The 15,671-nt window shown below is 40.2% G+C and overlaps 1 protein-coding gene across 1 annotated transcript in view; it reads left to right on the forward strand.

The window, feature by feature from the left end:
• Positions 1-2,153: 2,153 nt before the first annotated feature.
• Positions 2,154-15,671, forward strand: part of LOC136872196 (uncharacterized) — a 125,765-nt gene continuing 112,247 nt past the window's right edge. Inside the window, exon 1 of the mRNA XM_067146031.2 lies at positions 2,154-2,202. Coding sequence (XP_067002132.2) covers positions 2,154-2,202 — 49 coding nt within the window. The remainder of the gene's footprint in view (positions 2,203-15,671) is intronic.

Below are 15,671 nucleotides of genomic sequence, written 5' to 3' on the forward strand. Positions count from 1 at the left end.
AAAACCTGTCCAAAATATTCCGAAAATATTTATTATTATTATTATTATTATTATTATTATTATTATTATTATTATTATTATTAAATTTCCTGTTAAGTAAAGAACGATGAACCGGAAAAATACGAAACAAATAGAATGTAACAGTGTTTTTGTTTTATTTGTTTAACCTTCAAATTAACTGCCAGTCGGAGAAAACAAATAGATCACTTTTGTGTTTTTTTTTCAGGAGACAGAATGGAATTGATTGTCTCTATTTATATTATTTTTATTTGGGTTAATATCTTTTAGTTGAAAAACACTCTTAATTTCACGTATATGAAAGCAAAAGTGATTGCGTAGCACTTCGATTTTCAACAACACTGTTTCTGAGTAGCTTGGTTTCAATAATTGCACTACCGAAATAACTTATTTGTATCAAGTTTTTCGTTATCTTCAACATTGAAGCACAAAGATTACTATCATGTCACAAGCCATAATAAATTATTTTACGATGATATCAAATAAATATGAGTACTGTGAGGAAAAAGAATTGTCTTTAGCTGACCAATATTTAAAAAAATCAAAATATTAGAAAGTGATTTTGCTTTAGATGGTAGTCTACATATTCAAGGTCTTTTTTGTTTACATTTTCCATTTTTTCCTGAACTAGGCACTCTGTTGGATGCATAAGCTGCTAGGATATATTCTATTGAAGTATACATCGAATCTAGAATGATTGCTTTCACGTTCTCGTATTAGATGAGCTTACTCACAACCAACCCATCGATATAATATGGAAGTGTTACCATATGCCTGTTTTCAAGGTACTTAATTTCTTTCAAATTCCAAGATACAAATAACAAATTTCTTATCACCTTAACCCCTACTTCATATGAAACATCTTTTTTCTAAAATATACAAGGCACCAAACACCAAAATCTACTGTTTCATGACCACCAATAAATTTCAGTGTCACATTCTTTTTTTTTTCTGTTGGCTAATAGTTCCGCATGTTAAAATCGGCCACTCAAAACCAAACAAGAAAATATCATCCTGAGATTACATCATGTAGAGAAACATGACTAGTTTCATTTCAATGTTGTAGGATCAGCTAGAACTCGCGTATAAAAGACGCAAATCACAACATTTGATTTAGTTCAGTTCACTAACTGACGATTCAATTTCTATAAATTTTAAAAGATGCCAGGTTGTCGGAATTCTTTCCCGCAGAAATTCCTTAAAGTGCTGGAAGTTGATGCTGATGCTTAATGTTTAAAGGGGCGTAACATGTAGGTCATCGGCCCCTTATTGTATTACATGAAACGAAATGAAATGATAATTACAATTTTAAAATTCATCCACTGACTAGAATTTAAAAAGTGATATCCCCCTGTGGGTGGGGGCGGTAGAATAACACCCACGGTATCCCCTGTCTGTCGTAAGAGGCGACTAAAAGGGGCCCCAGGGGGTCTGAACTTTGGAGCGTGGGTTGGCGACCACGGGGCCCTCAGCTGAGTCCTGGCATTGCTTCCACTTACTTGTGTCAGGCTCCTCACTTTCATCTATCCTATCCGACCTCCCTTGGTCAACTCTTGTTCTTTTCCGACCCCGACGCTATTAGGTTTGCGAGGGCTAGGGAGTCTTTCATTTTCACGCCCTTCGTGGCCCTTGTCTTCCTTTGGCCGATATCTTCATTTTTCGAAGTATCGGATCCCTTCCATTTTTCCCTCTGATTAGTGTTATATAGAGGATGGTTGCCTAGTTGTACTTCCTCTTAAAACAATAATCACCACCACCTTTAAAAAGTGTTAATGAAGAATGAATATGAACTTAAAATAATCAGTGGATCTAATTTTCAATGCCTTGTTTTCTTTTAAAATGGCAGAGAAAATAGATTAAGATAGAATAAAACATTGCCTGGAAGTACAATCATAATTGTATCATTATTTCAAGTTAGAAGTTAAAAAACACACCCAAATACACAAAAGTAACCAAAAAGAGTCAACAAAATAAAATGTAGTTAACAATAAAATAAAAATTAAAATCAGATTTAAAAAACTCACGTTTATACATAATAAAACAGGCGACTATCCCTCATAAAACGGATGACGAGATCTGATGGTTGCTCGTCATCTCTTAGGATGAGAGAGACGGTACTAGGGAAGTTTTATACTATGGTGCAGATCGGCCAGGCCCATGCATTCCATAAGGATGTGCACCACGGTAAGAGTGCTGGAAGTTAGGTACACAATAAGTTAAGACTACAATATTTCACACTCTCGGGTGCCACTGACCTCATTCAGGGTCGAGCCCATTATTGTGGGAACAAGAACAGGCTTAATTCACTCAGCAGAAATCTACCTCATCCTAAACAAGGTGTAGCCTATATTATAATCAATATTTGGAGCTTTTGCTTTGCAACCTATAGTGCCTTTGGCATGGACTCTTCAATGTGTGCGTGAAAAGTAGTGGTCGGATTTTTGCACGTGCCGCTCGCGTGCAGGCAGGAAAGTGAGTCATGTCCCTAATGCAGTGATACACAGGGTAATATTTGTTGGTCTGACACCCATTATTATCGGCAGGCCCACTGGATTTTCAGTACAGGGTTCCGCAGAGGGAGAAAAAGAACTTGCGCTGTCTGTGTAGAAGTCACAAGCTAGTTGCTACCAAATGAATTCAAACAACAACTCACTAGGAGGGCAGATACAGTGTATGACCTACTTCTTCTCTCCACTTAACTACGACTTCTCGACTCATGAGTGACAGGTCTTCAGTTCGACATAAAACAGGTTGTTATCATATCGGATAGTCACTAATTGTGTAGCGTATGTAAGACACCAACGTACCATTTGCTTCGGGAATGAATCCCGGAACATTCGGTTGATATATAACGAAATTACAGTAAATTCAAGACATATATGTCAGAAGAGTTATTGACGCGTTAAAGAGCTCTCGTTTTAGGGCAAAATTACGGTTTCTCCGAATCTAAGAAACATTTACTTGCAGTAGAACAACAAGCAACTTCTCAATGTAGGCTAATGAAATAGGCAAATAGGTTACTCTTCTTCTTCCTTTCTCTTTCTTCCTTTCTTTCTTTCGTTCTTCGTTATGCCCAATTAAGAGCGCATTTGAACTTGTTAGCTTGGTCTTCCCGTCTTCTTCTTCTTCTTCTTCTTCTTCTTCTTCTTCTTCTTCTTGCTGTGCTATGCTGTGCTCTTCTTTGCGTTCTTCCGTCCACTGTTCCCAGTGTTCTTTTAATCTCTGTTCACAAATGTGTGATTTACAACCAGAGTTCCAAAGGTTTGACGATATTTTATCGTATTATCTGTAGCGCTCATTTCTTGTAAACCTTGCTTAATTTCTTCGAGCCAGTTGATCATGACCGAATGGATTAAAAATTACAGTAAATCTATTATTGTCCATTCAACAGATGCGACCATAGAATTTCAAGCTTCTCCTACGTACGGTATCAGTAAACTTAAGTGTTCCTATGTACAGGTCGGTAGTTTTTCTTTCAATCCACATGCAATTTACATGAGTGGGGTTATATAATTTCCTAAGAATTGTTCGTTCTTGTTTTCCAATTTAATGAATGTTTTCTTCTTCTTCTTCTTCTATTATTAGTATTATTATTAATTTGCTTTACGTCCCACTGACACAGATAGGTTACGATGACGACTACGAGAAAGGAAAAGGCTAGTAGTGGGAAGGAATCGACCGTAGCCTTAATTAAGGTACAGACCCAGCATTTGCCTGGTGTGAAAATGGGAAACCACAGAAAACCATCTTTGGGGCTGCCGATAGCGGGGTTCGAGCAAGCTGACAAGTATGTCACCCATACCGCGCACCGACGTGCTCGGTCATATTATTATTACTGTACTATAGTGATTAGCGAAGTGTTTTAGCTGCTGGCTCTTCGTATCAGACAACCGAGATACGAATTCCAGTGGATATTAAGGTGACATTTTAATATGAAAATTCACGTGTGTCAGGAATAGTATCCCGGTTTACACCCCGGGACAAATCTCAAAAAGACCTAATATGGCTTCAATGACCCCAGCAATATCTAGGATAAAATGAAGAACAGGAGAAAGAATTATTATTATTATTATTATTATTATTATTATTATTATTATTATTATTATTATTATTATTATTATTTGTTGTATGTCCGGCGCTCCCTTTCTCCCTCCGCCAGCCAGCTGCACGCGCGCCTGTGTATCATTCTGCTAGCTTCGACGCGCAGCCCTCAGTGCGCGTGCCTGACCATCGAGTGTACTATAAATAGGAGCTCCCTGCCTGCTCACTTGCCCACTCGCCCCGGTGTCCAGCTCCAGAATACACCCTACGTCGAGCACGGAGGCTACTCCTCTTGAAAATGTGCTTCGACCAGGTGGACTGAATTTCTGGCAGTACGAGGTTTCACCTCTGGTCACCGCTCCCTTACCTGTTTCCGCTGCCTATGTTCCGTAATTCTTTTACAAGCCATTTTCATTCCCTAATTTATGCAAGCTCCCTTAGTTTCGCTAGGTGGAATTTCTTCAATCAATTGAACTTGCTTTTTAGGAATTCAGGCACTTCAACAAACAAGGACTCTCAAAGACATTTATGTTAGTGTGCCAGATAGTTCTCGACTATCAACGTGTCAGTTCACAAAGACTATCTTTTCAAGATAGAAGTGTATATAAAGACTGTAAACCTGTACATATTGTATAAAGACAGACTTTTCTCAAGATTCAATATTCTTTTTTGCTTCAAAATAAATTTCAGTTATTTGTGTAAATATCATAAAGTGAAGCAATAAAAGTTGTGTTTTGTAACTTCAACCTTGGTTACAACATTATTATTATTATTATTATTATTATTATTATTATTATTATTGTTACAGTGAATGAAAGATTTTGTTGGTGTTGCGTCTTTGTACGAAATCGCTTGAGGAACACTACATTATGTTAAGAAAATAAAGTATGCACTAATACACTAAATCAAAGCGTACGTCTAAGAACGTCCGTCTTGATGATGATGATGATGATGATGATGATGATGATGATAATGGCGATGATTGTTGTTGTTTAAAGGGGCCTAACGTCTAGGTCATACGACCCCTAACTTCCGTCTTGATGAGACACTAAAGTGACTGCCTATCAAGTATGATACGAACAATAAGATCGCATTTTGTAACAGTATAAACTGAATTTCTTTTGGAGCATCGTAAAAATATTTCCCGTGGGATTTTAGTGATCCAATACCGAGGCAGGGTTGTTCTGCCAGATGGTACGACAGGCAACAGGAAATCGCCACTTCCTGAATTGTTCGTGAGAAAAGGGGATGATATAATTTGTGATGCATCGCGTTATTGCGCAGTTCTATATTTTGGGCCACTACGAAGTAAAAGGAGAAGCGAAAATGCAGACGAACTTATAGTTTTACGAGACTGTTGATATCATGATCATAGTCACGGGACCTTCACGTTTACGTGGAATGATATCCACTGAGACAGGAATTTTCATTTAAAAAATCCTACACGTATTGGCCAAGATCAGCAACCACGACAGATTTAATCAGAAGCTAGTGACAGTACCACTAGCCTATTACGTCCCTTTAGTAGAAAAAAGAGTCAGTTTTGGGAGTAAATATAGCCTAAACCTATATATTCGTTAGGCAAGCTCGTAGAAGCGGCTGCAAGGCGTAAATAGTAACTCTCTAATTGAGAAGGTCGGGAAGTATGATTAGCACAATTCCTCGCCTCTTCTTTACTTTTGTAGGAAACCCTTCGATACATACTTGGTAGACAGCTGATTGAGTCTAACAGAAGACACCTGAAAAGTTCTTAAATCTTTACAACTTCAGGCGATCATCCGATACTCTTTTCAATTTGCAATACATCACTTTTCCTCTTGACAATTTTCTATGCATAATCATCATGTAAGTGTACTTCCTTGCCATCGTAACATATTATTCCCTTCTCCGTGATGTTTACTTCATGTGTTGGTTATTTTTATATCCAGTTATCCACATCATCTAGTCTTTTACCTCCCTTTTTTACCCTACCTCAAGGGCCACACACAGAACAGGCCAGTTTATTAAACGGTCTTCCTTCATAGCATAAATATAAATGCTACTCTCTCACAGTTTCATTATCTGTCGTCATTCGTCAACTAAGAGATAAGTATCTTTCCCCCACGCATTAGAAGTTTATGATACCATGATCTCAATAACATCAAATCCAAATAATATGTTCTCTTCATGTGACTGCTAGCTCCTGACAAGAAAAATGCGGAATAGCTCGGAGACGGACTGGAGTACAAATTAATAAAGAACTTAAAATGGATAAAACACTAAATTCCGCTATAATAAATCTAGAATTCCGCCAAAAATTTCGCTGTATGATATATTTCTCCACCGACAGTCTTCTAATTCCGCCAAATTTACCGGAAAATCCGCTAAGTTGGCAGCACTGATTAAGATCTCAGCCGGTACCTTGTTATTCCCAGCTCTTTTCGTTCCCACGGCAACCGAAAACATGCATGTGTCAACACGACAGTACACAGATGGGGAATGTAAAGATATTCCACGCCCACAGTGATTGGAAGCTAGTCTGCTACTTTCCCGGCGCTTGGTAGGAGACAGCTAATTTACCTATCTACTAATAATAAAACATCGTTAACCAAGTTATAAAAAATCAACAGTAAATTAGCACTAATTTGGCTAACCTTTCATATATCTCATGCATATAAAGAACAGCTTGGCATAAATGATAATAATAATTACTATTATTATGGGTTTTATATCGCACCAACTACTTTTCCGGGTTCTGAAGACACCGAGTTACCAGAATGTTGACCTGCAAGAGTTATTTTATTCGCCGGTTAATCTACCGATAGAAGGCTGGCATATTTTAGCACCGTCTGAGCCACTCAATTCGACTCTCGACATAAACTGAACTTTAAAATCAATTGAAATGTTCCTCTTCTTGTTGTACATCTAGCAGAAATAATTTGTTATCAGACTGCTTCCTTACCATTGTGTTATGGTTTATATTATACACTATACCTATCTAAGAACAACTTACTAAGTCTTCGGTTCTCTGGGTGTTGACATCTGATGAGCGAAGATGTATTTCAATTTGATCCTTCGTTAGTTGAAAATAATGTTAACATGAAACTTCGCTTATTACACTTTATGCATCACTCATTGTCCCCCATATTTCACCAAAGGTTCTCACATGTCGCTAACACAGACGTTTCCATATACTTCCACCACAAACTTGCGAATACTCTGTGTTGCGGTACAGTATTAGTGCGCCTGCACATAATAGCTCCTAGCGACCCTAGTCCCATTTCTTAATGCAGGCCCGGGGATAAGGTGAGATGAATACATGGCAAGATTTTACGGCCAGATGCCCTTCCTGTCGTCAACAACAGTTGAGGAGCTAATGAAGATGAAATGTATGATGGTAAAGGAAATACGGAGGTAGAAGGAATCGATTATGATGATGATGATGATGATGCTTGTTGTTTAAAGGGGCCTAACATCTAGGCCATCTGCCCCTAATGGTACGAAATGAGACGAAACGGAATGATAAATTAAAAGTCCAAAATCCTCCACTGACCAGAATTCAAAACGTGAGGACGAAGAATGAATGGATGGATATGAAGTTAAAACAATCACTGGATCCGACCCACAATGCCTCACATTCACAGAAACTGACGTAAAGCAATAGTATTACTGACCAAGGGACTGCGTCTATAGCATAATACTGAATCGATGATGCTTTTAGTCTAAGAAAGTAGAACCATGGTATTTGTCATGTTGTTGTACTAATCAAAGGTAGTGTAGACTCGCAGTATACCACACATCATGGTACTAATCACAGGTAATGAAATTCGCACATGTAATACAGACCTATGGTGTTTCGCACCTTGCGGCGCCATTTACAGGCGACGCAAACCTATGGTGTTCATCACATACGTGTACTAACCACAGAGACCCGCACTATTCCGTGGTGTACCTCATTTAGTGGGTACTAATCATAGGTAAGCCAGAACCATGGTGTTGCTCCTAAAGTAGTACTAATCACAGGTACTGTAGAAACCGGCAATGCACTCTGTTGCTACTAATCACAAACCTATTTGGTACCTGACATAGTGGTACTACGCGCAAGTAAAAGCGACCCATGCTGTTTCCCACCTGGTGGTAGTTTCATGGTTCTAATACAATAATCTCTTGGTCGCCCCTTTTAGTCGCCTCTTACGACAGGCAGGGGGGATAGGAAAGGGCTAGGAGTGAGAAGGAAGCGGCCGTAATCTTGATTATTGCTGTTTCTTTTCCAAAGCCCTCCATTATTATTATTATTATTATTATTATTATTATTATTATTATTATTATTATTATTATTATTATTATTATTATTATTATTTAACTGAAACCTACTCACAGTCAATGCCCATAAAAAACACTTAACATCTTACTTCGATGTATAAGATCTCTTTATATGCGAACACCTTGCTGAGCTAATTCCATTCGGAGTGCCCGTCAGATGTAATCTGCATGGCGCTCGCTGTTAATGAGTTTGGCACGCTGCAGAGTTTTGGATCTTCTTCCGTTGCGTCATAGTTTCCAAGCTCATCGTGGTCACGTGCTTGCTGGACTGATTTATGGCTGTAGTAAACAATCTTTCTCATGAGCAGGTACAGGTAGGTAATTACCTGCGGCACGCCATTCATTTCCCAAGCTTGCTCTCTCTCTCTGGCTGGACTGCCATCTGCCCGCTGGAGGCGAGAGGAACGAGAAGCTAGCGAATGCCTCATATTTTTATTGCTCAAAACGTGCAGCAAAGGTTTCGCAAAAGAATGTTGTATTAACAGTTGCGCGATGGCGTGTACCACCGGTATACGCTTATATTTTTTCCTTCGTATTTGTTTTGCCTCATGGATGAGGCATCGTGACAATATCACGCAGCTAGGTACTCTGCCATTCTTTTCTGTTCAAAGCCTTCAGTATGGTTACTCTAAAAAAAAACTGTAAGGAATCATTCACCATCGATCCATCGTGTTAGTACGGGCCTACTTATCATCATGGTCTGGTTACTTGGACCTTGCGCTCAACAATCAACTTTTGAGGGCTACCTTCTCGACAGTTCATATCCAAAGTGCTGGTTCAGAATCGACAAGTTCGGGCGATAGCTGTCCAAGGAAAGCTCACTATTTTCCTGCAGCACCACATTCCAAAGCCTTCTTTTGGACCATGATCGCAGTGTAGGATGATCAATGTCTCTGCGTCATACAAAAATGATGATTACGATGATCTGCTAGGTCATCGGCCCCTAATGACACCAGGTGCAACGAAATGAAAATTAAAACTTCAAAATGCATAATAGTACTAATCACTGGTAAAGCAGAATCATGATGTTTCTCCTATAGTAGTGCCAAATACAGGTGACGGAGAATCGTGGTGTTCCTCGCATGGTGGTACTATATATATATTTTGTTATTTGCTTTACGTCGCACCGACACAGAGCGGTCTTATGGTGACGATGGGATAGGAAAGACCTAGGAATGGGAAGGAAGCGGCCGTGGCCTTAATTAAGGTACAGCCTCAGACCAAAATAAAAAATGGCATGAAGAATGAATGGACAGATATGAATTTAAAACAATCAGTGGATCCTATCCAAAAACTACCATAAAAATAGTATTACTGACCAAGAGACCACTTCTAAAGCACAATCCTGAATCGAGGATGCTTTTTGTCTAAAGGGGTCCAAAATAGAGGTCAACGGCCCCGCATAATAGTACATATCGCTAGTAAACGAGAACCATGGTATTTGTCTTGTTGGGGTACTAATCAAAAGTAGCGTAGAATCACGGTGTTCCACACATGATGGTACTACTCACAAGTATTGGACGTCGTACAGGTAACGCAGACCTATGGTGTTTCTCACATAATGGCGCCACACATAGGCAACAGAAACCGATGGTCTTCCTCACCTAGGCGTACTAATCACGGGCGCCGGTATTCCCGTGGTGTTCCTCACATAGCGGGTACTAATCACAGGCAACGCAGACCCACGATGCCGCTCATATAGTGGTACTAATCACAAGGAACGCCCAGACCCGTGGTGTTGCTCACAAGGGTACGACTCACGGGTACTGGAAACCCACCGTGACCCACTCTCTGCTGCTACTAATCACAAACCTATTTCGTACCTAATATAGTGGTACACTCGCAAGTACAGGCAACCCATGGTATTCCCCGCGTGATGGTACTAATCAAAAGTAGTTTCGCAGTTCTAAGACATCTCTTGGTCGGCCCTTTTAGTCGCCTCTTACCGGGCGAGTTGGCCATGCGGTTAGGGGCGCGTGGCTGTGAGCTTGCATCCGAGAGATAATGGATCCGAACCCCACTGTCGGCAGCCCTGAAGATGGTTTTCCGTGGTTTCCCATTTTTTTGCTAGTTGCTTTACGTCGCACCGACACAGATAGGTCTTGTGGCGACGATGGGATGGGAAAGGCCTAGGAGTTGGAAGGAAGCCGCCGTGGCCTTAATTAAGGTACAGCCTGGTGATTTGCCTGGTGTGAAAATGGGAAACCACGGAAAACCATCTTCAGGGCTGCCGATAGTGGGGCTCGAACCCACGATCTCCCGGATGCAAGATCACAGCCGCGCGCCTCTACGCGCACGACCGACTCGCCCGGTGTTTCCCATTCTCACAGCAGGCAAATGCTGGGACTGTACCTTAATTAAGGCCATGACTGCTTCCTACCGACTTCTAGACCTTTCCTATCCCATCGTCGCCATAAGACCTATCTGTGTCTGTGCGACGTAAAGCCACTAGCAAAAAAAATCGCCTCTTACGACTGGCAGGGGATATCTTGGGTGTATTCTTCATCTACGTCCCACACCCACAAGGGTTCTAGCATACGGCTCCATGGCCTTTGGTCACAGAGGTTCCGGGTTCGTTTCCCGGCAGGGTCGAGAATTTTAACCTTAATTGGTTAATTTCGCTGGCATGGGAGCTGGGTGTATGTGTCGCCTTCATCATTATTTCATCCTCATCACGACGCGCAGATCACTTACTTGTCCTCGGACACTCCTGGCACTAAAAGCCATACGCCATTTCATTTCAGGGGTTCTAGCACTGTTAGGTGGGAGAAGTGTCAAATAGCAGCCTCGTTATCGCATTGTCACGCTCCAAAATTCCGAGATCCTAGGGGAAGATATACGTGAGAGAGAGAATTAAGATGCTAATAGCTTCGATTAACACTTTCTGTCCTGAAGATGAATTTGCATTAAAAGTATTAAGGCGAAGAAGAAATACTCCTCTTGCTTCAGCTTTGAGGAACGCACTGGAGACCGTTGTCCGTATGACTATTGTTTCATTGTTGCGTATTATCGGAGGCTTCCATCGCTGGGAGACAGCTGTTCCTTAAAGCCATATGTCAGTTTTAGTCATGGTATCGACTTACTTATACAGTTATATAGCAAATGACGATAATTTATAAGCAAGTACGAATGTGACTATATTTACATAGCGCTCGTGTCTGTTGGGCACACGACTTTCACCTTGCAGCTGACGGAGACGAGCAGCATTAGGCCGGAGGGCGGGTGTGCTGCTTCATTCTTTCGGAAATGACACTGAGGGATGCACCGCTATAGTCGTTCAACCATTTCAGTGCTATGTTTCATATGAGTGAGTAGGGTTTTTGAAGAAAACAATATTTGATTACCGTATTAAACGTTTCCTTGACAGACTCCTTGGCTGAATGGTCAGCGTTGAGGCCTTCGGTTCAGAGGGTTCCGGATTCGATTCCTGGCTGGGTTGCGGATTTTAATCGCATTTGATTAATTCTTCTGACTCGAGAAACTGGTTATTTGTCCCAACACTCTCCTTTTCATATTCAGTGATTACATCCGACAAATAATAATAATAATAATAATAATAATAATAATAATAATAATAATAATAATAATAATAATAATAATAATAATAATGGTGCATGAGTCCGACTCCTTGGCTGAATGTTCAGCATTGAGGCCTTCGGTTTTGAGGGCCCTGGTTCGATTTCCGGCTGGGTCGGGGATTTTAATCGTGTCTGAGTAATTATTCTCGCTCGGGGACTGGGTGTTTGTGTTTTTCCCAACAGTTTCCTCTTCATATTCATACAATATACTAAACTACCAACCACCACAGAAACACGCAATAGTGGTTACATCCCGCCATGTAGGGTTGGTAACAGCAAGGGCATCCGTCCGCAAAACAGGGCCAAATCTAAATGTGCGACACAGCTCGCACCCGCGACCCCACAAGTTCGGGAAAAGCTGTGTAAAAAAGAAGAAGAAGAAGAAGAAGAAGAATGGTGCATGAAATATGTATAGGCTTGGTGGTGACCTAATGAGGATGAGATGAATGGCGAAGACGTCATAAACACCCAGTTTCCAAGCTAGAGGAATTAAGAGTACAAGGGGTTTGATTCTGAAAATCGAACCGGGGCTATTTAGTCACAAAGCCGAACTTTAATTTGCTAAACGCAGCAGGCTACTTCATTGGCTATAGGCTGCAGCTCAAAATGCTTAACGTTTGACGTTCACTAAACCAACTATCGAAAAGGAGTAACCTAAGTCTAGTAGTAGCTCACGTCTTGATCCCACATACGCCACTGCATAAAATAGAAGTGCTTACTCGGAGTTTCTGTTCACTGGTGGAAGAGGGAAACACTCAACTGATAAACGATATGGATAACATCTCGTTACTCTGCACGAGTCTTTACTGAATGTTCTCAGTGTCAACTGACGCTCGCTGACACACAGCTTCCGGGAACTGAGGCTCAGTGAGGTAGGTTAGAACAGCGGATTATGATTTCCAGAATATTTTAAGTGTTGGTCACTATGAAGGAGGACGTTACTGAATTTCAGGCAAGTTTTGTAGATGTATTGAAGTCACAATCCATCCTATTTTCGAAATATCAGCTACCAGAGTTCGATCAAAAAAGGGCAGCAGTATTGCAAGCGATCATCCAGGAAACAATAAATAAATTTGGGATCGAATTATCTGAACGTCAATTGTCTAAAAGACTTCAAAATATGAAAAGCAGAATTAAAGCAAAAACAGAGTTGAAAGGAACAGGAAACAAAGCAGCCTACCTAAAATCTTGGGAAAAGGAATCACTGGATATAATGGAGAGTGACTCAAATTCATCAATATACAGACTGCAAGATAAGAAAAAAATTCATGAAACAACAAATAATTATACTAAAATTAAAATATTTATAATTACTGTACAAAACGAATTGTAATTGCATTAGTAAGTATTTACAATAATATTGTAGGAAGAAAATCAGCAGGGGTGGCTTCTTGAACAGAAAGGAGAAAAGAGAAAAACCGGTGCGAAAATGTCATTAGCAGAGTTGCAAAAACGAGTAACCTACTAATAAAACAGTAGCGAGTGTTGGAACTGAAAGAAGTTGTGGTGGGAAAAAAGGAGAAAAGAGAGCAGGGAGAAATATAGTAACAAAATATTAGATATGTTCACACAACGTTCAAATCCGTATTTCTGTTATTTTTCAAGTTAATTGATTTTTTGTTTCACTTTCCATTTGAAAGTCTTACAGTCGAGCTACCCCGGCAGATTTTGAATTGTGTTCCATAACCCACTATTTTGCTGTGGATTTTCTTGGTTTGTGATCGGAGCTGCTACCTATTACCTTCATGGAATATCACTATCACTATCCCTTCTGCAAGAGATTCAGTGTTCGAAGGCGTTTGACTCTCTCAGAAAGCTATTTTCGATCATCCTAGAATAGTTAATAGCTTTATGAGGAGTAGCGTGTTATTTGATCGGTTTTAGCTAGATTTTTAACATTTCATTTTAGCCTGGATAAATCTATTAGTACTTTTTATTCTTGTAAATTCTGAATCGTTATTTTGAACATTATTTCTAAAATTGAATTGGCCTGGAAGAAATAAGAAATAAAATATTTTGAAATACATTATCTACAGTGGTGTAGTGACCTGTGCTTTCGTTTGCTTACCAAAATCTCCAAACACCTTCCTTCGCACTTTTTCTATACTAGGCAGAGTTTCCCGGACGTCCTTGCTGTTCACTTTATCTCACAGACTACCTCATAAATAACTGATATCTCCTACTCTGTCTGTGACACCCAAAGTCAAAGTTTAGATAAGTTACACGCTATCGTCTTTAAACTTTCTATGGAGTTTTGTTTAACAGTCCTCCACTGTTCGGAAAATGGAATGGCGTATGGCTTGTAGTGCCGGGAGTGTCCGAGGACAAGTTCGGCTCGCCAGATGCAGGTCCTTTGATTTGACTCCCGTAGGCGACCTGCACGTCGTTATGAGGATGAAATTATGATGACGACGATACATACACCCAGCCCCCGTGCCAGCGAAATTAACCCATTAAGGTTAAAATTCCTGACCCTGCCGGGAATCGAACTCGGGACCCCTGTGCCCAAAGGCCAGCACGCTAACCATTTAGCCATGGAGCCGGATGACTGTTCGGAATGCTACCTATAATACTACTTCAATTCTTTAAACGGAGAGCACCTTTACATATTTTGTCCACGACCTACAGTACGCTCTCTGCAGACGCACACCAATAACACTGTGCATGGGGGAATATCGAAATTTTATACAGAGGTTTAGAACACCTATGAACAAGGCACAATCATAATACATTGATATACAATATGTCCCCGAATCGCAGTCCACTCTGCTTGAATAGGCAACCCAAACGTCCGTTTAAGAAATGGACAAAGCCACTGGTATAACACGCCTACTGTTTTGCCATTCCATTCTTCCGTATCAGTTCTTTGAAGATGATTGTTGTTTAAAGGGGCCTAATATCTTGTTAGGTAGCCCTTTATTAGTTCCTTTATTTAACACTGTTTTTCTGGTGTTGCTAACAATGTCACTGCGTATGAGGCAAGTGTATTTGGTGTACATCGACCTAACCGAAGTATGATTATTATTGATAAACATTATAGTACTATAATGTTAATGAAAATCGAAAATGAAAATCCACAGCCTGTTTCCAGTCATTCGACCGAGTCAGGAATGGAATGAAGAAGCCCCTATCTAGCGGCGAGGATAGGAAATGTGCCGGCTGCCAAAGCCTGTTGCACTTCCTTGGGGCAATGATAAATGACTGACAGATGAGATGTTAATGGAGAGTGTTGCTGGAATGAAAGATGACAGGGAAAACCGGAGTACCCGGAGAAATACCTGTCCCGCCTCCGCTTTGTCCAGCACTAGTCTCACATGGATTGACCGGGATTTGAACCGCAGTATCCAGCGGTGAGGGGCCGGCGCGCTGCTGCCTAAGTCACAGAGGCTCTTATAATGTTAATATAAATACTAATTAATATTCAACAACAACAACAATAATAATAATAATAATAATAATAATAATAATCATAATAATAATAATAATAATAATAATAATAATAATAATAATAATAATAATAATAATAATAATAATAATTTTACCGGAGATACACCTGCCCCGTGCATTTGAAACTAGCGCCTTCTGGAAGGCCCTCTAGATCAGGATATCTGAAACTCATTTAGGAAATAGTGTGAACATTTCTCAACAGATGTCGCTACTATCAACTTATGTTGTGCCCTCTGGGGTGAAGGTGAACAATTAAAATTCAAGATAAATTTTGTGTGTCAAGGT

The sequence above is a fragment of the Anabrus simplex genome, chromosome 4 (assembly GCF_040414725.1).
Source record: "Anabrus simplex isolate iqAnaSimp1 chromosome 4, ASM4041472v1, whole genome shotgun sequence".
Lineage (NCBI taxonomy): Eukaryota > Metazoa > Arthropoda > Insecta > Orthoptera > Tettigoniidae > Anabrus > Anabrus simplex.